Source organism: Protopterus annectens, chromosome 16.part0 (assembly GCF_019279795.1).
Source record: "Protopterus annectens isolate FY-2018-M chromosome 16.part0, PAN1.0, whole genome shotgun sequence".
NCBI classification, from domain to species: Eukaryota; Metazoa; Chordata; order Ceratodontiformes; family Protopteridae; genus Protopterus; species Protopterus annectens.
Window position 1 is genome coordinate 696,650,007 of NC_056750.1, and position 26,332 is coordinate 696,676,338.

At 35.1% G+C, this 26,332-nt stretch overlaps 1 protein-coding gene across 1 annotated transcript in view; it reads right to left on the reverse strand.

Moving 5' to 3' along the window:
- The window catches only part of CARMIL3 (capping protein regulator and myosin 1 linker 3), a 3,552,770-nt gene that overhangs the window by 402,858 nt on the left and 3,123,580 nt on the right, over positions 1 to 26,332 (reverse strand). Inside the window, exons 25-26 of the mRNA XM_044058175.1 lie at positions 18,853 to 18,981; positions 2,465 to 2,578 (exon numbers count right to left, since the gene is read on the reverse strand). Coding sequence (XP_043914110.1) covers positions 2,465 to 2,578; positions 18,853 to 18,981 — 243 coding nt within the window. The remainder of the gene's footprint in view (positions 1 to 2,464; positions 2,579 to 18,852; positions 18,982 to 26,332) is intronic.

A 26,332-nucleotide genomic window follows, 5' to 3' on the forward strand; every position in this document is an offset into this window, starting at 1 on the left:
CAATCCATTTAGAAGGAGCTGATCTAGGTTACATTCTACCATTTCTAGGAGGCGGATGAAGATGTTTCCATGAGCCATTTCAACAGTTTTTTAGTTGCAGAAAGGACCTCTTCAAGAGTGATTCTGGGAAGAAATGCAGTTATAGGGGAATAAGGTGAACAGGTAAACAGAAATTAAAGCTGAATTTGTCAGTCAGAATTTTGGCAATGGCTACAACTGCATAAATGATTTGCTGCTGTGTGTAAAGTGGTCATACTTACATAAGATGAAGCTAAGATGTGCATTGCTTAGCAATGCTTACAGAAGCTACAGGTGCACAGATAAACTTATCTGCAAATAGGTATCACAAAAACAGGTGAAAGCACTTTCTCCAAGTATTTTATTTAATTATTCATTTTTTGCTACCACACTTGTTAGCATTAGAAACACTCTTTTTGTATTATACTAGATAGAAATGCTAAGGCAGAGCTACATGGTGAGTTTTGATAGACGTGATGCATCCTTCCTTATATGAGTGCAAAGATAATAAGGTGAAGTCAACATATGCCCTGCAACTTGTCATATCTTACTAAATTACTTACTTTCTTTTTCTAACTAAATCATACCTTCAGATCAGAAATTCCAGTTCAGCAAAAATTACTCAGCTTAGCATAACACATCAACAATTTGCTAAGAAATTGTCTCTGAATATGTTTCCAAAACCCTCTTCAGTATGCCTAGTCATTTGGACTTCAACAGCTTTTTCAATAAGAAAAAAAATATTGAATTTTGAAGAGTAAGTCAAGGGAAATGTGATGTTACTGTAAGTTTCAGCAGGGCAGAGTCCTATGGTGCTTTGTCACTAATCTTATTTGCCTGGCGCTATAACATGAGACATGCTATGAAATTAATAATAATATCTGTTAACAGGATAATCCCACTAAACATATGTTCTCTTCTCAGGAGTGATGCAGGACTTGCTCAGAATCACAAAATGGGCAAATGGAAGCTATGAGAATCAAATCTAGGACTGCTACAGGGTCTAGATTGAGAGATAGTCTAAAACTTTCTGCAACAAACTGCCATTAGCATTGCTTGGTTTAAACTGCATATCGGCAACTATACTTATTGACTACAATATTTCTGTTTCACTTAACTTCCCGTTCAAGTTTTTATAGAAACTATTAAGACTTAAAGGCATCTTTCTTAGTGGTCGTGTATGCTTCTACAAAATATTCTCTGTAAATGGAGTTTGGAACAATTCCTCTTTATCTTTATAAGTTATAAATAATTTGAATGAAGTTGAATTCACTACTTGTAGCACTGACAATAGATATTTTATGATGATTGATATGAAGCATTTTAGTTTTTTTTACATAATGTGTTTCCTTTATTATCACACTGACTGGACTCCTTTTCGGTTTGCAGAATCCTATGAACTCCACTGCAGAGACAGATACATTGAAATAGGGTTCTTATATCTCTTCCGTTTATGTGTTTACTTATGTTTCAATCAACACACTACAGAAGGCAGTGAGATAGCAAAAAGAAGGATAATTACATTAAAAAAACACTTGTTTAGATACTGTAAAAACATATTATTTGTGTTACTGTAAAAACATATTATTTGTGTTGCGCTACTTGAAGGATATGAAGAAATTCTCCACTACAGAGGCCCATTAAATGATAGTAAAATTTAGCCAGCTAACCAAAAAGTGCAAACTGTACCACTAAAGTTTGATTAGCTATCCAGGTGATAGTACTAGCATTGTGGGAAGATTCATTGCTAGACATTGGATAAAACACATTTCAATTGTCCTTTGAGACTTTATGAGGCAATAGATAAAAACTAATAAAATACTGATAATAGCAATTATGTGGCTTAATATCAAATGAAGTCAGCATAATATGAGCAGGTGCATCTATCATTCCAATCCAAATTCCAGTCAATCTTTTGGCTTTTCCCAGTTAGGGGTTGCCACAGCGGAACTCCGGTCCACTAATGACTGGCAGTAGATTTTTTATGGTGCCGGTTGCACCTACATGCATGTCTTTCTATGTCACTCGACCATGGGGCAGGCATGCAGATTCTACACAGAAGGCGCAGAAGCCGAGAATCGAATGGGAGAGCCTCTTGCTGTGAGGTGACAATGCTAACCGATGCGCCACCATGGCTATCTAGTCAGTGAATTCATATTATTGTCCTTCTAGGAACTGCAAAATTCACAATGAAAAAATAATCACTCAAAACACATCGATTCAAAGATTTCTAAACATTTAAGAATTTTAAACAAATGTATGGAAATTAAGTCATTACAGCAAAGACATTACATTAAATGACTCGCACCCTAGCAAAAAAAAATAATTAAAAAAAAAAAAAAAAAATATATATGTATATATATATATATATATATATATATATATATATATATATATATATACAGAAATTGCTTTTTTGATATACACTTTATAAAAATTTCCATACCTGCAGCTCCTTGTCCACAGCTCTGGACACCTCACTGGCCACTGATTCCAGTTTGTGGCGAATGGGTCCATCTGCTGCTAATATATGTCCCAGTTCATAAAGGCTTGGAAAGAGCTATTAAAATATGAGAAATTATAAAAAGCTGGTTGCTATATTTGTTTAGCAATACATAGAAACTGATCAACTATCTGCTATAGCAGTAATAATGTGTTTAACTATTTATATTCCTACTAAGAGAACCACACTAAACACAACATCCTACATTTTTGTAGCTTGGAAGACAGTTGCAGACAACAGGTGCTCCAATGTCAATATTTGTCAAAACATTGCAAACATAAGAAGGCAAGAGTTCTAAGGAATTTCTTCACACGTGATATGGTGTAAGCACAAAGGGATTTAGGGCATTTAGCTACATGATAAATAGGTTAATCTCTCCAAAATTATATGTGACTGGTACAGCCCATATCAAAGGATGCTGATATGTTCCATTTCTTGAATGAATAAATTAAAATAATCTGGACTCATTATGTCATGGAAAAACTTGAAGCTTTTCATTGAATCTGGCATTGTCGACCAGGATACTCATTCACCACCGCATGCATTTCTTCTTCTATTTACTTCTTGAAAAAAAAAAGATTTTTTTTCTTTATTCAGATTTCTGTACCTGCAGTCTTTTTTATTTTATTTTCTTAACTAGACATACAAACAATTACAATGTAATCACAGTATTGAAAAGAAATTACGCTTAATTACTCTTATAATTCCTGGTCATTCAGCTTATGAAAATGAAACTTAATTTGTTTAACAATTGCAGCTTGGGAACCCTGTGCATATCCTGTAGTGTACTGATGTGATTACATAATGTGAGAAATTACATTAATGCTTTGCTTTCTTCATTGACCAATACTATTAAATTATTTCTTGAGTGTTATTATCATATATAATGCATATTACATGCATCTTTGCTGTGAAATGAATGTCAGAAAACTGAATAATCTAATAGCTACTACAGTATATTTAGACAGTGAGATATATTGTCAAGATGACCTGGCTGAGAGTGGAAGAGAAAGGTGGAGGAGGACTGCCTGGGATAGGATTTAAAATTAAAAAATTCTATGTTTAATGAAGATGCATAATTTGTGGCATTTATTTGTAGCTCACTATATACTTTTCACCGGATATGTAAAATATATTTAGAAAACAAATATGCAAAGATCACAGTAAACCACATATTTAGAAAACAAATATGTAAGAATCACAGTAAACCAATCACTGACATTTAATAAGGATTCTAAAACTTATTCTCCACACTTCTAATCTAAAGTAATGGAAAAGTGTTCTGACAAGAGTGACAATCAAATTTCCATCTCATCAGGTCCACAAAGAAGCATTCAGGGTTAGAAAATAAATAAAATAAGTAATAAAAAGTTATTGTGGTATGGTGCTGGCTGACTTGAACTGAGTAGAACTTCATAACAAGCTAAATCATATATATTTTTTTCAGTTTCAGCCTATAGTGATCCTTTGAAAAATCTTTCACAGTATTACCGCTATATAAATTACATGTGGTCAGATGTGCTACAACTATCTAGTCATACTGTTACACCTTATCAGTGTTACACTATACCTCTAAAACTATTTAAATGTTTCTAGCAACATCATTAGGAAAATGCAATGATACTCAGCTACAGTCTGCACTTTAACAGTTTTGGGTATGATGCTAAAAAGTCATGATACTTACAGTCTGCAATTTCTTGCTTTTACAGGGAATGAAGACGTGAGCAGTTTAATTTTCATATGTGTATATTTTGGAATGCCAATAAGTTACCAGTGACAGAAAAAGGCCACATTAAAAAAAAGCTTATAAGGTTTTTTTACTTTTGATATGAACTGCTTTAATAAAAGGTACATTGCAGGCATTATTGCATTCCTTATCTCCACAAACGCACAGGAAATGAACATAACGTAGTGTGATAGAATGTGCCAGTGAAATGATTGTGTAAGACTACATTTGGTGCCTAAATGTAGGAGGCAGCACCTCAACCACCCCTTGAAACTTCTTAGTAAAGTGCTCAGAATGATATAGTCCATCAAAGTCTAACTGTTCCACTGTACTTCAACAACTTAAATGCTGCTCATCCTTGAAATCGTTGGTACCGTCTTTTTTTTTTTTGTAATGAGAAGAATTATGGAGATGTTTAGTACTGGTATTTTTCACAGATAGTCACCCTTATTAAAAATACATATGGATTTTACTTCTAATGCAATGGCAACTAAGAAAAGATGTATTTTGGATATATACTCTATTTCCCACCCAGAAGTGTAGTAATATAACCATGGCTAATAGAAATTAATGCAACAGTGCAGACTGTGAAGTGAAAACACTGAATGTTTTCATTTGAAGCACATGTATAGGAAGCAATGTCTTAATCACCATTTGATGAGCTTAGTAACCTTCTACAGATTTATGCATGGAATAGCAGCTATATATGCAGCTCAGAAGTGAAGCAGTCTGGGCCACCTTATACTTGTTATTACGGAGATTTTTGGTGGTGTCATGATTCTACTGATAGTAGTGGTAACTTTTACAGATAAATGTATCTTTTCTTCTGGCATAATTTTCTAAATTGCTTCTAAAAATCTACATTCAGTACCCCTGTACAAGATGCCATATCTCAATTCTCTTAGTTCTCAAAAAAAAAGAAGTTATACTTAAATATTGAGATTTATGATGCTTCTGCAGCTGTCATTCATTGAATACAGCTCAGCACAGAAGCCATCTTTGCCATATTATTATAATTAGTATTGCGAATTCATGCGGTGGCATATTTCAAGTGACAGAAAAGGCTAATGTTCTGGAGAAATATGTGCCATTTGTTTACTTTTGATGTAATGCCAATAAAATACAGATATATTCTGTATAAAGACTGCTTTCTACATTGTGAAAAGAAGTGTCTCTTCCTCCATCTAAAGAAAAAGACTATAGTGCAGTTTGGCAATTTGCCATTAAATGCCAATAAAATGCTACATTCAATATAAATGTATATGGTACCATACCTCAATCATCCTTTGTCAGATTTAATAAACTTTGGGAATTATGCATGGCCACTTGGGTGTATACTGCAATTAAGATTGTCATTCTACCCTGAAAGGCATAAGGCTTAATAGTAAAGATGACTTAGACATTTACCATGGGCAGTACAGGATATTAGGTAGTGACATATTTTCTGAGGCAGTCACTATTCTGCAAAGAAAAAAATAAATATCATTTTTATATCTGTTTCACTTCCAGTTCAGTGAACATGTATTCTGAACATGTGCTATATCTCCCATCTTGCACAAATGAGATATACCTACCACTTAAAGAAACCCAACTCAATGTAATTTGCCCATACAAGACTTCATTTGTTAAATACTTATATAGGGCTATCTCTCAGAAATTATTTGAATTTTTATAATAAAACATATTCTGGAACATATTTTGATGGTATACTACATGGTGTCTTCTTATTCTGATTTCCGTATACAGTGCAGCTATACTAGCCTGAAACTGTGTCACCAGGGAGCAGGTGTAGTGCTGACATGTGAGTAGTTATGGCCAGGCCCTGGTGCACCATAAGTGGTTAGTGTGATCAAAATACCAAAAGCTCCTATGATGAAACTTTTAGAAGTAAGCTAGAGCAGGTGGTATAAGTTCACCTTTTTTTTGTTTGTTTAGCACTGCAACCACACATTCACCCTTTCTGCAAATATATTTAGCAAACAGTATTTTCTGAAAGGCAAAGCCTGCAAAATGGATAGGTGACTTTGAAGCTAAAAATCCCACATAATACCTGAAAGCAGAATTGGTATAAGTATGTGAGAGTCTGTTATGAAAATACACACTCATTTCGTCACTAAGAGAAATAATATCTTGTGCTGTTCTATCTTGAAATATTTGGGTATTATGAAATAGTTGGAAGTCTGACATACCTAAATATATCTATCTATCTATATATATCCATATATGTTGAAGTTTCCAGTAGTTTATTCAGTTAAGTAGGTAGATGGAAAAGTGTTCTTCTTCTAATACAATACATTCAACGGGTCAGTTAAAGGCAGTTGCAGACTAGTGTATTCTTTACACCATAGGCACAATTTGCCTATGCTCAAAGAAGATTAGAGATTCTTATGTTTATTTAAAGTTTTTGTATACTCTGCAGGTCACCGCTTGGTGGATTTTTATTCCATGGGCACAGAAATCCTACACAAAATGTTCTAAGGTCTCAAACTTTACTTTTTTCTTCCTATTTGTGCACATCCATGAGCTCTGTAAAAAATTGACACTGTGACTTGTTTTTCATTGTATGCTATTTTTCTGGCTGGGAATCACCTAGCATGGCTTTAAGTGACATCTTCCCCTGCATATAAAAAGGTCTGTCTTCATTAAGAGGAAGAAAAATGCAGACTGGTCACATTAATCAGTACATGAGCCTCTTACAAGCAGGTACTGTCAACCTTTTTTGTTATACAAAAGCATATTACCCTTTCATGTTATATGTCAGGAGATAATGAGCCCCATGAAACTGGCCACAGCCTCTCCTATTACATGTGATAGACTGGAAAAAGTTCTTTAATAAAACTTTCGTACTTGGATCTAAGGAATATGAGCCCTGCTGATGCAGACATAGCCTCTCATTTTACATGTTACAAAACAAACTAATAAAGTCTGGTGACAGACTCGTAAAAGCAGACATTTTCAATGATCAAAGTGTAAACCACTCTATTAGATATACTGATGAAGCTCAGGTGAAAGTGTTCTCTTAAATATAGTTCTATAGTTGTAGCTCATATTGTGTTGTCATGTTTTGTTTGCTAAAAGTTAAAAATAAAAATAAAACCTTTAAACTTAAGAATTTGGTTCCATAGGCTGCTGAGCTGGTAAACTCTCACAGGTCCTTCAGGAATATTCAAATAAGGGACTAACCTCTAAGCTTTGGGTTTGGCTCGTGGTTTTTCCATCTCCCAGATTTTCCTCCAATCAGCTCCCATAGAACCTCCCGCCATTGTCTGTAACTGCCTTTAAATAACTGACCTGTTGAATGCACTGTATTAGTAAAAGAATACTCATCCATCTACCTACTTAACTGAATAAGCTACTAGAAACTTCAACAAGTTGTTTTTATTCCTCCTACAGGGAGGGAATCCGAGAAAAAGTCTCCAAGATCTGCTAGTTAAACTGATTTTACCTGGACTAATCCTTTATACTCTTGTTTCTTATTAGTTCCACCACCCTCTGGGTCACAAGTGGGATACCAGACTGTGCTCAAACCCACTAGATTACCTTTGTTATTAATTCTACAGGATGTGCATTCCATAATGTGACTACATGGTCAGTGAACCAACTCATTTTCTTGTAACTGTGTGCATAACCCATGCTCAGATTTCATTAGGGTGCCTGCAGATGTAGATCTGACCATTTAGTTAAGAATTATACTAGGGTCATGGCCCTACATGGGTCCAAATAAAAATGAGAGCAAAGCTTGTTTTTGCACTTAAAGGTACCAATAAGTAATACCTTTATTTAGAAGAGTATCTTCCTCTGCTGATTCAAATATTAGTGGAAAAGGCTGACTTCTTCTTGTTGAGGAGCTCCAAAGGTTGAAATAGTAATAAAAGTCCAGCCTGTGGTCCTGCTGTAGAAGGCAAAGAACTACTGGTTCTGTGGTGATGAACCTTCATTTGTATATACTGAGGAAGAACGTATTCCAGTAACCTCTTATAGTGAGACCTGCAAAAAAAGTGATGCTGCAGTTGGAAAATGCTACTCTTCTGCTTAAGATAGTTGAAGAAAACTACTTGACTTAAGAAGACAAACTGCTGCACAGGTTATAAATAAATAAAAATGATCAACTTGTCCCTCAGATTTTCAGTAGGCTTTGGTTCCCAATCTTCTTTCAAAGAAAAAACAAAGTCAGAGTACAGGATTTTTTTTTAATGAAGGTGCTATTTCTTCGAGTTGTTTCAGTAGCAGAAAGTGGAAATCCAGACTGAGAAATAGAAGATGTAAAGGGGAGGAACTCTGGAGTTGTCCAAGGTAGTAGAATAAAGTAATAACCGATAATGTGGTGTGGTATATTGAGGATTTACCCACTGTTGGTGTGGTTTAATCACGAAGCCGAAGCCCAAGTGATTAAATAAAGCCAACTGTGGGTAAATTTCAATATACCACAACCACGGAGTCGGTTATTGCTATTATACAATGACATTATTTAAGAAAAAAATACTTACTTTTCTTAAATAATGTCTTTGTATAATGGTGCATTACTGTTCTTCTGCTGGTTGTGGTACACTGCTTCCTTGTTTTGATGTACTGAGCATGCGTATGGGACTTGCGTCCCATGCATACCCGGTACATCAATGCTTTGAAACGGAAGCAACGGAGAAAAAAAAGTCTCCGTTGCTCTGTTTTTTTTTTTTATTTTATTTGTTAACAAAAGATGTTTTTGAGCACTTTATACCAATGGAAAAAAGTCAGTGTGACCGGACCTTTTTCCGTTGATATATTGTGGGATTTACAATGGGCACGCTGGCCAATTAGTGCACACGTTTTGGAATATTAATGGGGGTTATTGTATAATGGTTATTATTTAATGTCCTACCCACACTATGTCAAAGGAAGCTACATGAATTGCAAATTTTAACTTAACTTTCAGATGCAAAATATCTTTATACACCAACAGAGTGCTCATTTTCGAGTACAAATTATGAAATGATTATTATTATCATCGCACCCTGTGATGACTACAGAGATGACTGCATAACCATGGATCAGAACCCTTTTCATCTTTGAGGATTACTTCTTATTCTGCTACAGTCTTTGTCAGGAGTGGAAGGGCCATTCATCCAGCAAGGACATCAGCAGATCTAAATATTGGAACAGCAGGACAACTTTCTGTATTTTGTGAGATTCAAAAACTCAAGAACTCTCTCTCTCTCTCTTCCTTGAAAAGATCAATGCAGTCAGGATACCCCTGGTTGGATGGACTAAAAAGTTCTGCATGAAGATTGCAGTTTTGAGCAGAGCTATTCTACAGTGCATTAGAAGAAAATTCTTTCAAAATGTCTTGTTTTAGATAATCTAACAACTATTGAAGGCAAACTCTGGCTTTGATGGTTTGATGTCAGGCAGCTGTGAATAGTTTGAAGGGAGACTCTTTGGTAATGGGGCTCTTAAATCAAAAGGCCTCAGCACCAAATATCACACAAGTTGATTTCAGTGATGCTGTTAAAAAGGGGCAGATAACAGTGTTGGATAATGATAGAGGCACCTGAATCTTTATTTTAGAGGCTGTAGTTCCACTGTAGATGACCCATGTACTGAAGTATAAGTAAGGGACCTACTAACTCAATAACTTTAATAGTATAGAGAGGAGTAGTCTGCCTTTTTGGGAAGGCAGATACTAATACCCACAGGCCAAAATATTTTAAACAAAACAAAAATAAAAAAATGAGAATGAGCAGGTTCTGTCTCTCAAATTTTTAAATCATTCTCAGGTTACTGAGTCCTCTGACACTTGGCATTGTTAATGTCCACTGACATGATTGTTAGTGTCCACTCATATGCTGACATATTAGACAAAGAATGAATTGCTCTGATGTGTAATGATAACGTTTAGTTCTGATTGCAAAATAAAGGAATGGGCCTGAGAGAATTACAGGAAAAAGCATCTTTGAAAGTAATCTGTCACTCTTTCACTGAATGGGAGTAGATGAAGACTGCCTATCCAGTGTCACCCTTTCATTTACTATTTGGTAACCATGTAGATGGACTCATCCAGGAGATTTTTTGTATCCACTTATTGTAATTTGTCAGCAGAAAAAAAGACCTCTGAAAATGACTGAATGAAAGGAGAATAACGTTTTAGTTAGATCTGGTCACCATGTGCAAGTGAAGAATCAGTTTTATTTTTTATATATTTATTCTCATTAGATCCTCCTTATTAGGGCAAATGCACAAGGACATGTGTTGTGTTTAGCCTTGTCTGAACAAGCCCAACCTTCACAGGATGTCCTTTGACAAGTTTCTGCTGGCTGTGTGTTGAGTTTGCCTAAGTGACAGATGCTAGACTGGTCTCTCACTGGGTATACTCATGTTTCAGGAGAACCTTACCAAAAGAAGTGTCTTGTTGCAGCTCAGTCTTCACTAAAAGAACTATTGTTGGTTTTCTGTCAGTGCTTCTGTCATGGATGAGAATAAGTGTGGATCCTTTCCCCAGTTTAACATGCAGGACCTATGCCACAATCTAACCTGTCCCACAATCAATGTTCTCCTTCACAAAATTGCTGGTCCTTGTTCATGATGTTTGTCTGATTAACAAAATTGCCCGCCCTCCTTATTTTGCCACCATGAAGAAGGTAATACTGAGTAAAACTTCAATTTTTTTAAATATTCTGTCTACTCCTAAAACCTTAGACAGAATTGGTTCTAAAATAAAGAATATTAAACACAGAAAATCAAGTTACTTGGCCAAGTCCAAGTCAAACTGGAAGCAAAGCACACAGACCTATTTCTCACACACTATTGATGATAAGAAAACTTAAAGAAGCAGTGTGGAATAAGTCTGATGATCTCAAAAATGAATATTGACTCAGGTATGACATGCTTGAATGAAAAGAAAACATCAGTCAAAATAACAAGAAGTAAGAAACTGAGATGAAACACCATGCAGACAAGTAATCCATATGTGTACTCAATCAACTCTCATATGGATTCACTTTATAATCTTGAAATACTGAAATCTCGAATTTCAGTATCTGGAGACTATAAAGCCGAACATTCACAATATTGAAACCCCAAAAGCGTGAAATTCAAAATCGCGACTTTTAAATACACCCTCCACCACACAAACAAACATACAAATACCTTCCTCCCCACACTACAAAAAAACAACAAAACACACACAAACACAACAACACAAATACACACACCTACCCTACATATAAGCAGGGGGCAAGCCTCCCTGCACTCCCCCATGTGGGGGCTATGCCCCCACACCCCAGCCACTTATATATACTAACTCCGAGGTCGCACTAAAAAGACAAAGACACTAAACCCACCACTACATACTCTCATACTCTATATTCCCCTTGCACAAATGCACACCACATATGTACAAACACCACTACGCTCAACACTTACACACTCACACTCTTACCTAACTACCCTAACCTATACCTAAAACTTCCCAACACACTCACATACACTCAAATCCCTACCCAAAACCCTTAAAAAAACAGAACTTACCTGAATCTCTACATTTATCCACACACCGCCAGGCAAAACATATCATACAGCTCACTGCATCTTTCAAACACAGCAAATCCCACATACCATGCCACCACAACTGCGAATTCGACACTTTGAATTTGATCAAGTGCAGTTTCGCTCAACTGCAGTTTTGGCATTTTCGTCTCGAGATACTGAAATTTGAGATTTCAGTATTTTGAGATAGTAAAGTGCTTATATATATATATATATATATATATATATATATATATATATATATATATATATATATATATATATATACTATGTAACTCTGGGTAGAATTGACAGGGAGGTCTTATTTGACAGATGATGAAGTCTAATATGAGATTATCTGCTGAATGAGACTTCCACTAAGACTTCATGTTACTACATATATATCAACCATAACTCCAAATCTTTGAGAGCACCTCAGCCAGAAGTTTATTCATTTATTTATTTTTTATTTATTTATTTATTTATTTTTGTGAATATATCATAACCAAATGGCCAGGCAAGGAAGATAGCAAGATAAATGAACACCAAATGCATCCTGTATAATTAAGGAACCTAATGACATACAGATGACAAATTCATCCTAGATCTTACGAGAAAGCTATGACTGCTGCAGCTTAGCTCTGATAGAGGGACTCAAAGATCTGGAGCTGCAGAATTTATATACTCAAAAATGTATCTTAAGCAATAATCCATGACTGCATATATCAGGATTTACCCACAGGTGGTGTAGTCTGATCTTGAGGGTAAAGCCACAACTGTTTTACACCTTCTATGAAAATCCAAGGCCTTAGTGCATACAATGCAGAGGAGAGGTCTACATGCAGAAGACTGAGGCACACTGTGTTAGATATTATGAACATAATGCTGAAATTAATTATGTTGTAAATATGCTGAAAGAAAAAGCTTGCTTAAATGTAGAAATAGAGTTTAGTAATATGTGATCAGAATTCATACTAAATGATCATGGCTTGGAAAATAAGGAACCTGCTGAATGGACATTATTCCCTTACAGACTTAAAAACAGGATGTATGCAAGAGCAAAAATGCAAAATCTGCTTTTAAAGAATGAACAATGACACTGTGGTAATGTGTTTCCTCAAAAACATGTTTTTCTGCATGGACAACAGGACATGTTTATCAGCATTGGCACAAGAACAGATGTTCTTATACAAAGATCCAAATAGCATACAGGATGGTGCACACTGTCAGAAAAGCTGGTCTCTTATAAATTCAGCAAAAATGTGACAAGACATTGTTAAACAAGGAAGCTGAAAAATAATATCATTAAGTCAGCAGTTTGTGTCAGCATCTGCAACAATTAGTACTGTTTCTACAGGATGAGCAATTCTCCAAAATAGAATACCAAGAGGAAATGTATATGTTTGTGCATGACTAAAATTGTATATAAAGAGCTGTATGAATCCAGTTATGTTAGGGGTATGGTAGGGACACATTTGTCCTGAGGTAAATATTTTATCTCTCACATCATCTGTACTATATGAGAAGTAAAGTTGGAACAGTACTTTAAGCTGCAACGTTAGTCCGTTTGGTTTATTATAAAAAGTTATTTGTTACTGCTCTAAAGTTGATGCTGCAAAGTATATTCTCTCATCAGTGTATATTCTGCAAGTTTCTGTATGCAACAGACTGTGAATGCAAATATAACCAGACTTTGAATTTTAGCAGAATCCAGCCAGCAAGACTGAGTGTCTTAAGAAGACTTCAAACCCATGTATACAGCAGTTATTAGCCATATCATTTTTCAATGGCAAGCTAGCCTGCATTTGAACCTAAAATCTGCATTCAAACACAGGGGGGAGTGATGGTAAGCCCTGCAGAGGGTCATTTCAGTCAAACTGCAGTAACTAACATTTGTACGTATGTGTAAATCCTAAACAGAAGTATTCCAGTTTATGCAGCTTGCAGTAGTAACGTTTTTTTAGACGTCTAAAATCCGGAGTGAGACTAGTTCAAGAAAGTCGCAGTGCCATAAATTCTCCAAGAAAAGGTGGATATCTACTTGTACAGCAGTCCGCTGCCTGTAGTGCTTCACCAGCTTCTCAAGTGACTCTGAAAAATTTCTAGCCATCAGCAACAACAGCCTGATCACCTGTTTTCTTGCTAACTGGTAAGACTTTTTTCTGTGTCACATATTTAGTGTGGATGATGTTAGACAGTTTGTATATTCTTAGACAGTTTGTATATTATTAGACAATTTGGATGTTATTAGACAGTACGGATATTATTTATAATTCATGCAGGAGTAAACCAAACTTTAGTAAATTGCAATGGTGTTATACACAGCACATTAGTAAATGTAAAACCTTATTAGGGCAGGTTGATAGTAAGGCATTATGCAAATGTATTACAATATTTGACTGGCATCTCAAAGAAAACCATGTGAAATATGACAAATGTTTATTGTGTGCATCAACAAAAACTGCATTTTGTGTATTATGCCATAAAAAAGTATTGCATCATATTGCTAAAAAAATAGACTGTGAAGACAGATCTGTTCATGATAAAGAATTAACTAAGGGTAAAGTGTTTCTATTATATTCAGATGTTGAACAGTTATGTCCTGTCACCACATGTGAGTCAAATCAGTTACTGATAGAACCCCTAGTACATTTTGTTACAAAGGAATGTAGTAAACTTCTAAAAGACAGACACAATGAGTTGAGGAAGTTTAGACAAGTTATACATACATCTTTTCAAAAGTGCATAGGAGTTTCAAATTCAGCAGAACAGCTTACTAAAGAATGTCAGAAAGACCATGCAACATTACAGGAAATTCAACAGCAGTTGCAGGATAAAGAAAACAAATTAGCGAACTGACAGAGACTGGGAACTCCCTGCATACACAGTTAATCTGTGCAAAATAAATATATTTTATAATATGTTTATGTTTTGAAAATGGTTAAGCATACATGGTAGGATGGTAGGGACAAATCATTCCCAAATGTTTTACTTTCATTCAGTTAAAGCAAGACATTTATCAGTACTACAGTAAAGTAGAGCATATGACTGCCATTCTTAGCATAGTCAAAAGGTAAACAAAACTGTTCTAGTGTATAAAAATTAAATGAAAATAGTTAATAGGAGTAAAGATTTAAAGTCACAAGACTGACATGCTTGTATAAAGATATACAGATACAAGACAGACATGCATGTATGTTCTTTTCATCTAGAGTACATTTGTTTACAATACACAAAAGCAAAAGGCAGACATCAGCAAATATAAAGAATATAAATATAAACATGTGTTGGTTAAACTAATATCTATTTTGTTTTTTACAATTTGTTTATAATTGTATTGTAACACCAAACAGTTAAAGTTCTAAATTTAAAAAAGAAAATAACAGATGGTATTTGTCAAACAGTTTTTGTAAAATGAATGGCAGGACAGTTAAATAGATAAATAAATAAAAAAATACTGAAATCCATGTAAGCTAATTGTAATGTAGTATAAATGCATAGTTATGCAAATCACATTAAAGGAAAAATGCCAAAAGAATTAACTATAGTTTATAGAGTATAAAATGTGAACTCAGACCTTCCTAGACTAGATGAATAGTTACAAAAAATGTTAAAAAGATAAGATAAAAAACAAGACTGATTGCCAGACAAGTAGTTTGAGTTTTTCTAAAGCATCATTGTTATTAAAACATAACTGTTAAAATGTTTACAGGCAACACTATTTGGTAACTATAATAAAGTCACAATTGTTCATAGATGTCACTGATAATCTGTTTGCAAGTAAATGTTAAAGAAAAAAAAACTCAGTTGCATCAAGTACAGCCAGAAAATGGGCTATAGTATACATACAGTTCAAATCAGTTGTGCAGGAGGGTGTAAATGCCTACTAGTGGTAGTAAACAAAAACAGCTTTATAAAAAATTATCAAATCAGACAAAAGTCCATAATTTAATAAAATAAATGTATAACCATAGTGTTGGGCTGGCATACATTCTATTCTCACAGCATAAAGCAGGTAAATAGTGCTGCAGTACTACAGGGGGAGGGGCACTTTCTCAGTTTTATACTGACCGTATAAGCAGTACTGCACAAGGGTCTGAAATAAAGCTACAGAAAAAAATAAACAACAAGGGTCTAAAATAAAGCTGCAGAAAATAATATCTCATTCCTTCTTGACAATACTCTTTTAGGGGGAGGAAAAAACAGGTATTAGTGTATTAGAAATACTGGTAAACTGGATTAAACCTGACAGGATAATATATTTTCAAGTTGTTAATAGCTATCACAATGGTTATTATTGTATTGTTTAGTATTAAATTGTATTTACAACCTGTTAAACTGTAAAGCTATACAAGAGATGGTTTAAAAAACAACAGATGGCTTAAAACTGCTTTATTACAACTATACAAGAGAGTAAAGATATGTAAAAAATTGAACAAGAATGGTCACTATTTTTAATATGTTTTTGGCAAAACAATGTTGGTATAAAAAAGCATAAATATTTTTAATTGCTGAGTATGTAGTTTAAAATAACAGGACATATGCATTTGGTGTCAATTCCACTAAATACTTCTAAAGAGACATAAGAATTTTCCAAGATTTTGCTTAATATTAATGTTATTAAATTTGTAAGATTAGACTAAATGTACTTTATAGTCTTTGTATGTACAAATGTAGAAAATTTCAGTACAAATGATAGTCTTTGTATGTACAAATGCAGAAAAATTCAGTACAAATGAAATTAATGTGTAGTAATAAATATGTGTAAAAAACATATTAAAAAAATGGGTCCAGGGTACCTACTAGATTGAAATGCATGAACAGCAAACAGTCTGTGTAAATACATACTGTACAGGATACATTGTAATAAGTTCAAAACTAATTTGTCAAGTTGTAATATCACTGGTTTTACCCCAGTTAAAAGAAAATTATATTAAAATATTGTACTCATATACAGCTAATGGACTAATATGTACATAGCATTCTTTAAGCCCAGTTCAGGATTTTACCAAGATGTTAATGAGCAGTTTAGAGACATGAACACAATGTGATGGTTAAAATAACATTAAAACTGTATATTTTCAGCAGTGTATAAATGCTTGCAGTAGCACATGGTTCTTGTCTCTTATAGTTAATTCAAAAGTTGCAAAGAGTTAATGGAACAGTTCTAAGTCATAAATTGAATTCTGTGATTGCAAAAGAATAAATTGATCAAGTTAAAAAAAAATAACATTAAAGCAGACACAGCTCATAATTGATAAAATATTTTCACAGAATGGTCTGCAAAAGAAAAAGTTTTAAATACATTCGGTTTTGGTAGTAATACTTAATATCATTGTATTAACTATGTAAAATTGCATTTTGACTTGTATCAAAAAAAGACTATAGGTTTGTTTCTTAATGTGTTTTCTATAGGCAATGTTTTAAGTATGTTTAAAAACAGAGGGAATTGTTAGATATTATGAATATAAGGCTGAAATTAATTCTGTTGTAAATATGCTGAAAGAAAAAGCTTGCTTAAATGCAGAAACAGAGTTTAGTAATATGTGATCAGCAACCATACTAAATGACCATGGCTTGGAAAATAAGGAATCTGCTGAATGGACATTTTTCCCTTACAGACTTAAAAACAGGATGTATGCAAGAGCAAAAATGCAAAATCTGCTTTTAAAGAATGGACAATGACACTGTGGCAATGTGTTTCCTCAAAAACATGTTTTTCTGCATGGACAACAGGACATGTTTATCAGTACTGGCACAAGAACAGATGTTTTTATACAAAGATCCAAATAGAATACAGGATGTGCACACTGTCAGAAAAGCTGGCTTCTTATAAAATTCAGCAAAAATGTGACAAGACATTGTTAAACAAGGAAGCTGAAAAATAATATCATTAAGTCAGCAGTTTGTGTCAGCATCTGCAACAATTAGTACTGTTTCTACACGATGACCAATTCTCCAAAATAGAATACCAAGAGGAAATGTATATGTTTGTGCATGACTAAAATTGTATATAAAGAGCTGTATGAATCCAGTTATGTTAGGGACACATTTGTCCTGAGGTAAATGTTATATCTCTCATATCATCTGTACTATATGAGAAGTAAAGTGGAACAGTACTTTAAGCTGCAACATTAGTCCGTTTGGTTTATTATAAATAGTTATTTGTTACTGCTCTAAAGTTGATGCTGCAAAGTATATTCTCTCATCAGTGTATATTCTGCAAGTTTCTGTATGCAACAGACTGTGAATACAAATATAACCAGACTTTGAATTTTAGCAGAATCCAGCCAGCAAGTGTCTTAAGAAGACTTCAAATCCATCACAGTAAGCAGTAAGTTCAATATAATTTTTCACACTGTACACACTGGTGCCTATTTAATACCCTGTATGGCATCCAATTAATCATATGTTATCTACTCTCTGTTTCTCCTGTTTATTTACAGTCATGTTGTGCGCAAAACTGGCACTGATAAGTACTGAACAGCTAAGCAAACTCTTCCAATGTTAAGCTTTTCTGCTGCCCACACTAGTTTAGTAATAGATCAAAATGTCATTCCCAGTCAGGGTTGGCAGACATCCCTATTTGAGTGGGACGTCCCAGGATCAGCAGCCTGATCCCGAGTCCCGCACTGCTGGTTAAAATCCCAGTGAAACAGCCTCTGCTTTTTTTTTTTTTTTGATTGGCCCATATGCCGGTATACGAGCCAATAAAAAAATCGCAAAACGGAGCTACTTCTGTTTAATGTGGAACTGCCTGATATTCCGCAATGAACAGAAGAGGGTCCGCTGTGGGATTTTTTGATTGGCTCATATACTGGCATACGAGCCAATCCAAAATTGCCAAACATGGAGCTACTTGATTCTTTTTGGTCTTCTCTTAGTATGAAAGACTTTTTTTTTTTTGGCCCCTACCTAACCCGTCAGAAATCTGGCAGCACTGTCCCCAGTACAAGGACCCTTGCCAAACTTAAACAGTTTCTAATCCTGATGTCCAAATGACTGAAAACTTTCAGTCAGCCTTTTTGAAAGTACCCTCAGTAATGTACCTGTAATTTTAAGAACCTCATCTTATGCACACCATGATGAAAGGATCATTACTTACCGCTCTGGAGTTCCTGGCATCTTTCATAATTTCTTTGGCACAATGCACATCTTCTTGAATTGATTCAACTGGGAAACCACGAAGAGCTTTCACATCATTCTGTACTTTAATACAGAGTCTGTCCATCATCTGTAGAAAACGGGTAGAAAAATTAAAATAAAACAACATGTGCTTTAAAACAAGCCTATACAAGCTCCAAATCACTGAATTTCACAATACTAGTCTCATTTTGGTAACCTGCTTATCAAATACAAAATTTAAATAAATAAATAAATATATTGGTATTGATTAATGGGGAAAAAAATGAAGTGGACAGCATCAGAAGATCACACATGCACACACTCACTTGCATTTAAGATTCTGATATCACAGCTTGGAAAACTGGAAACTAATTACTTGGCAATGGTAAGAAAATACTAACTTAGCAAAGTAATACCTCAGTGGACTCACGATGATAGGGGCTACAGAGAAGGACAGCATTACGTTATCGAACTTTTAAAAGTGATAACGTCATATGGTCGATTGCATATGATCGAACTTTTAAAAGTTCAAAAAGCTAAACAAAAATATAAACAACAGAAAAAACCTACCTGACCATTTTAAGCAAGGAGGTACGCCTCCCTGCACCCCCCACCCCCCACTCTTTAAATATACCAACTCCGAGATCACACTACAGTTCAGGAAAGGGAAATCTTCCCATTCTGCACTGTATGGAGATCTCCGTTGAAACGTTCAGACTTTTAAAAGTTCGATCATATGGTGTCGACCATATGATGTTCGAACTTTTAAAAGTTCAATAACGTAATATATACCCACCCTAGATGAACCAAGAAGGGAATAGATGAAGTAACTCCTTACTGTTCAAAGGAGGTAAAAGGATCATGGAGGAGAATGTCACTTTTACTTACTCACTGAATTAGTGAAGACATATTGATTTCAAATAACACAAACATGGCTTCCACCATTCAGCAAAGTGTGCAGATGTGGAATTCCTTTGAAAATGAGTAGATAAAACTTTGCATTACAGGTATCATGGTGGTTTAGCCATTAAGGTTTCTGTCTCACACTTACATGGTTTGGGACTTAACATCCAGTTACTCTTTGTGTGCATTTGCATATTGTTTTTCTACACTGTTTTTCTCCATGCCTCTTCATTATTCTTAACTTTGAAGGTATGCTGTTTGGCTAATAAAACTGTCCATATAAACCTTAATTCCCAGCTGAAAAGGGCTCAAAATGGATTATTTTAGCAATGCTAAGAATGGCTGTTTTCTTTACAAATACTAAAGTTGAGCGATACGACATAAGTCATAAACTAACAAGGCTTTCTTGAGGTCATGCAAGTGGGAACAGAGAAGCAAGGAAACAACATCCAGTATGTCCTCTGTACAATTCAACAGAATATGAGGATACTACACATGATTTACTTTTCTTACCCTTCTTAACAGTACAGTAGGGTGAAAGATGCTCATTATTATAATCTATATAAGGCACTCACGCTGTGTTGATTTAAACTTAAATCCACACACTGCTGAGACTGAGGGTGCTAAAATGCTCTGAAGAAAAATGAGCTCCATATTCATTTTTTATATGTTATAATTTCAAACAATTCTTGCACATTTATTTTATAAGATAAATAGGGAGAAAGAGTATTCCCCTGTGGTCTTTCACAATGAACTACACAAAATGTTAAATAAAAAAAAATACGCAATACAGTCTGTGAAATAGGTAGAAACTTAATCCAAGTATCAAAAATTCTACAGAACAGAAAAAGAGAGAGTAACACTGAATGTGCACATAGTGATTTAGAAATGTGACAGGAAGGGTGACATTGGGACTGTAAAAAGAGTGTTCTTTTTAAGGAAACCAAGAGACCTTTGTGCAAATACATCAAAGACTGAAAGCAATTTTACATTTATTCCATAAGCTGAAGAAAGAATACACAGAATTATTGGAAAAGTAAAGAAGTCAGGGTGTGACAATAGAGTTTGGTGATAAAATGTATAAACTATCAACACAGAGATCCCAGAGAGCAGTTTTTGGTAGTTATTGTTCTGATGCCTATGAAACAAACACAGGCTGCAGTACAATCTTATGCAATACCCTTCATGTGTTAGGATGGTAAGGCTCTATAAAATGGAACAAGACAAGACTACGTAGGCTAGTATGTATAATAGTTTGTGGCATAAAAACAGATGTGTTTTCAGTACTGCTGGTACCCTACACAGTAAACATATACATGAAATTGTGGAAGCAAAACCACAGCAGGGACATTAATAAAGGAAGATCCCAGAATGTTTCACTTCATTCAGATGTTCATTGTAAAATAGGGAGAGGGGCAGAGACACAGAAGAAGGCCATATTTACATATAATTTTGCAAGGCAGTAATTTCCACTGTATCCCTCTATATCCCAATACTACCTATATGTACCAACTCTGAAACTGGGCAACAGAGCAATATACAGCAAACTCCTACAAACAAATTCCAGCATTTTGTGATAAAATGACTACTTGATTGCCTCTGCTTGTATTAAATACATTCAAGAAAGTAAAACATTTAGCACTATGCTGCATGGCACTGACACACACACACACACACACACACACATATATATATATATATATATATATATATATATATATATATATATATATATATATATATTTAGGGTTCCTATCATGTTGTCGAACTTTTAAAAGTTCAAACATCATATGGTCGACACCATATGATCAAACTGTTAAAAGTGTGAATGTTTCAACAGAGATCCCTGTACAGCACGACAATGGAAGTTTTCCATTGTCTGCACTGTAGTGCGATGTCGGAGTTGGTATATTTAAAGCACGGGGGTTGTGGGGGGTGCAGGGAGGTTTCTGTCACCCCCAACCTGTTTGCTAGTGTAGTGCATTACCAGTATGAACAGAAGAGGATTCAGAGATGAACTCTGATGTTCACCCACTCCCATTGGGATCCCTTTTGTGAGTCTGAAGACTGTTCATACTTATGTTATCAGGTCTTTGTACATAGCCTGCACTAATTCTCTAAATAACCTGAACTACTCACCCCATCTTACATTCTAATAAATATATATATATATATATATATATATATATATATGCATATCAGTCACCATCTCCAACACTTTCTTGTTGTTTGACAGGAGTTTGATATCTCTTTTGTCCATAGTTGAGAATGTCCCCTTTCTTCTTATACACTGGCACTAAAATGCTTATTCTGCAGTCAACTGCAATGATTACTCTTATGATCCATTTCTCCCCTAACATACTCAACATCTTGTTCTTATCTACTGTGTTTTTTTTTTTTCTGAGCCCACTGCTTTCCCTGGCTTCATTTTTCTTAGTGCTGTTCTTATTTCTTGTAGGGTGGGTTCTTTTTCAGCTTTCACAGTTTATGGGGCAGTACAGCCTCTCTGGAGTTTTCTTCATTCAGAATACTCTTGATGTACTCCTTCCATCTGCCTTTGATGTCTGGACTGGTGAGGAGATTGTAGCTGACACACCTTATGAATGCTGCCTGATGACTGTGTTTATCCTTTTGTCTTGCTTGCAGCCTTATAGAGCTTCATTGTGCCATTTGCCGAGTCACTTTGAAGAAGCAGTTCGAGTTTCTCTCATGTCTTGTTTTATACTATTGCAATTGCTCTATTAGCCTACTTGTTGAGCAACATGTATTCCTTCCTGGCCTGGTCATTATTTTTCTGTCTCCCATTTCTTCCTAGGGTTCTTTTCTTTTGATAACTTTCTGGACTTCTGCTTCCATCACTAGATTTCCTTATGTATCTTTTTTCCATATCTGGCTTAATCATGCATCTCTTGTATCATCTTCAGAAATGCTGTTTTGATATGTTGCCATTCTTCTTCAGCTCCACTTATTTCCTCTTTTTAGTGAGATGCTATAAACTGTAGTATTTACTTGACATCTTCTGGTTTTGCTAAGGCCAACTTCCAGATCTTCAGCCTACTCCCTGTTGACATTAGAGACTTTTCGGACAACTGCTTGCAGCTGATTGTTGATTGTGACCAACATGACACAGTCATACAGGAATTGGGAATGCCTGTTGATGACAGATACTCCTTTTATCCACCAAAATTACAGATCATCCTACCCTGTACAACATATCCTTAGTGGACTCAAGGTTTAAAGACGTTATAATCCCACTTCATTCTCTTCTCATTGAGCCCATTGTTAAATATAATGCACCCTTCAGCATGTCCCTTGTTAAGTACCTAAACCACCGTAAGAGACCACAGCATTTATTCACCAAAAAGATCTCTGGTCTCAGTAACATTATCTACTCCAATAGACTAAAATCCCTGCCCTCTACTCAGTGTCATACATACATACATACATACATACATACATACATGATCCCTTCATACAAATGAAATCAACATGCTGCAGATCATACTTTACAGACCTCAATAGGCATGCTTTAACAATGGATAAACATGATCCCTGATCTGCTTTCTGTTTATAAGTAGATACCTCTAGGTTTTTTCGACATCTTGATACCTACCATCTATGGCAGTTGAGAGTAAAAGCAGATTGCAGTACATGTAATGTTGTATATGTGGCACACCAAGTTGCATGTTTTAAATTTTATGTGGGTAAGTCCAATAGATGGTTAAGAGACAGGATCAGGGATCATGTTTATTGTAAAAGAAAAGGACACCTTTACAGTGCCTTAGCTAAGTATACCCTTTCATGTGGACCCACACATTGTTTCTTGTTCCAAGTATTAAATGTACAATTCGAAAATGTTCGGATGGGTGATATTGTCAATGATACAGACGGTATAGAACTTCAGTGGATTTTGCACCTGGGGGCGTACAGAGGCTCAGGGCTCAATGACTGTGTTCCTGTTAAGCCAGTGTTGGAAAATAGAAGGCTACGTCAGTAACATGCCGATAATAGGTCTAATTTCTTTAAATGCTAATTGTTTCTTGAAGGGATCCTTGTGTAGTTTTGATTGGTTAACTTAGAAGGTTTGAACAGTATATACTATTGACTTGCCTGATTTTAATATGTCTGATGAAATATTGTTTAACAATACGAAAGCGCTTACATCTCTTGTTTTATTAAAGTTGTTTTTATTGGAATTTACTTCCATTGCTTCTACTTGGTCATGTTTTGGTATTTGTAGTTAGTGTTAAGTAATTCTCTGAATGAAAAATAAAGTTTATTGTTGTTATTATTATTATTATTATTATTATTATTATTATGTTTTAACCTGCATTTCATGACAGTGGTTTATTATTCAGCTGTTTAGGTGTGACTGGCCTGTTTAGCCTCACCGCTTTTATTAAAAGCATGATAATTTACCTTATTGTTAAAAGCTTTTCTAAAATGCATACAAAATTAGATTATGTTTATACATGTAATTCTTTTGCAGTTTCTTATCTGCTATGTTTAAATAAGTATAAGTTCAGAGTATCTAAATAAATTATACATTATACAATAGATATAAAAAGTGTACACACCCCTGTTAAAATGACAGGTTTTTGTGATATAAAAAAAATGAGACCACAATAAATCATTTCAAAACTTTTCCCACCTTTAATGTGACTATAACCTGTAAAATTCAAATAAAAAACAAATCTATTAGAGGAAAAATATAAAAAATAAAAAACGTACAATAAGCTGGTTGCATATGTGTGCACACCCTTAAACTAATATTTTGTCGAAGCACATTTTGATTTAATTACAGCATCCAGTCTTCTTGGGTACACACCTGCCATCAATTAAGGAGATTCTGATTAACCCCAAGTAAAGTTTATCTGTCCTAGTAGGTTTTTCCTGACATTTACTCAGTTGCCTGCCATGATTCACAGAGAGCTTACTAAGCATCAAAGGGATCTCATTGTTGAAAGATCAGTCAGAACGGTCGAAAAAATGTCCACAGCTTTGGATATACCATGGAACACAGTGAAGACAGTCATCAAAATGTGGAGAAAATAAGGGACAACAGTGATGTTGCAAAGAACTGGATGTCCCTCCAAAATTGATAAAGAGACAAGACGAAAACTGGTCAGGGAGGCCTCTCAAGAGACCTACAGCAACACTGAAGGAGCTGCAGGAATTTCTGGCAAGTACCGGTTGTGTACTACATTGTGACAGCAATCTCCCTGTGTTCTCCATATGTCTGGACTATGGGGTAGGGTTGCAAGGCGGAAGCTTTTTCTTACACAGAAAAGCATCCAGGCCCAGCTATAATTTGCAAAACAATACATCAAGTCTCCCAAAAGCATGTGGCAAAATGTCTTATGGTCTGATGAGACCAAGGTTGAACTTTTTGGCCACAATTCCAAAAGGTACATTTGGCGCAAAAACAACACTTCACATCAACAAAAGAACACAATCCCCATGGTGAAGCATGGTGTTGGCAGTGCTTTGGAGATGCTTTTCTTGTGCTGGAACTAGGGCTTTAGCCAAGGTGGAGGGAATTATGAACAGTTCCAATAACCAGTCACTTCTAGCCGAAAACCTTCAGGCATTTGCTAGAAAGCTGAAGATGAAGAGGAATTTCACCTTTCAACACGACAATGACCCCAAGCATACATCCAAATCAGCAAAAGAATGGCTTCACCAGAAGAAAATGAAGGGTTTGGAATGGCCCAGCCAGAGCCCAGACCTAAATCCAGTAGAAATTCTGCTGGGTGACCTGAAGAGGGCTTTGCACAAGAGACCCCTCGCAGTCTAGCAGATTTGGAGCACTTTTGCAAGGAAGAGTAGGCAAATATTGCCAAGTCAAAGATTTGCCATGCTGATAGACTCCTACCCAAGAACACTGAATGTTGTAATTAAATCAAAAGGTTCTTCAACATAGTATTAGTTTAAGGGTGTGCACCCTTATGCAACCAGCTTATTGTACGTTTTTTATTTTTTATATTTTTCCCCCTAATAGATTTGTTTGTTTTTCATTTTAATTGTACAGGTTATAGGTCACATTAACGGTGGGAAAAGTTTTGAAATGATTTATTGTGGTCTCATTTTTTATATAAAAAAAACTGGTATTTTAACAGGGGTGTGTACAGTTTTTATATCCACTCTACATTCAAAATAAGTTATACAAACAATATTCTCTGAAATAATTGATTTCTCTTCAAGGCTAGGAACTGACACTGATTCCCAGATACAGAACATAGAGTTAACTTACAGTGTAAGAAATTATTTAAATCACTGAAAACATTAATGTTAATTGTACATTTTGCTAATGATTCATATGATTTGATCAGTGAGTTCCCTATGTTGCCATATTATGCAGCTATGTGTATTTTTGTCTTACCTGAGCATTTTTAAGAGGCTTAGGACATATGTTGCTCTAACTAAAGTGTAGTCCATGGAGTGCTGCAATTTCATTCTGAATTTAGGAAAAAGAAAACTTTGTTAAGCACCTTTGTGACATAAGAAAAGCACTTAACACAATGTATTAAGTACCTTTCACCACTATTAATGTAATC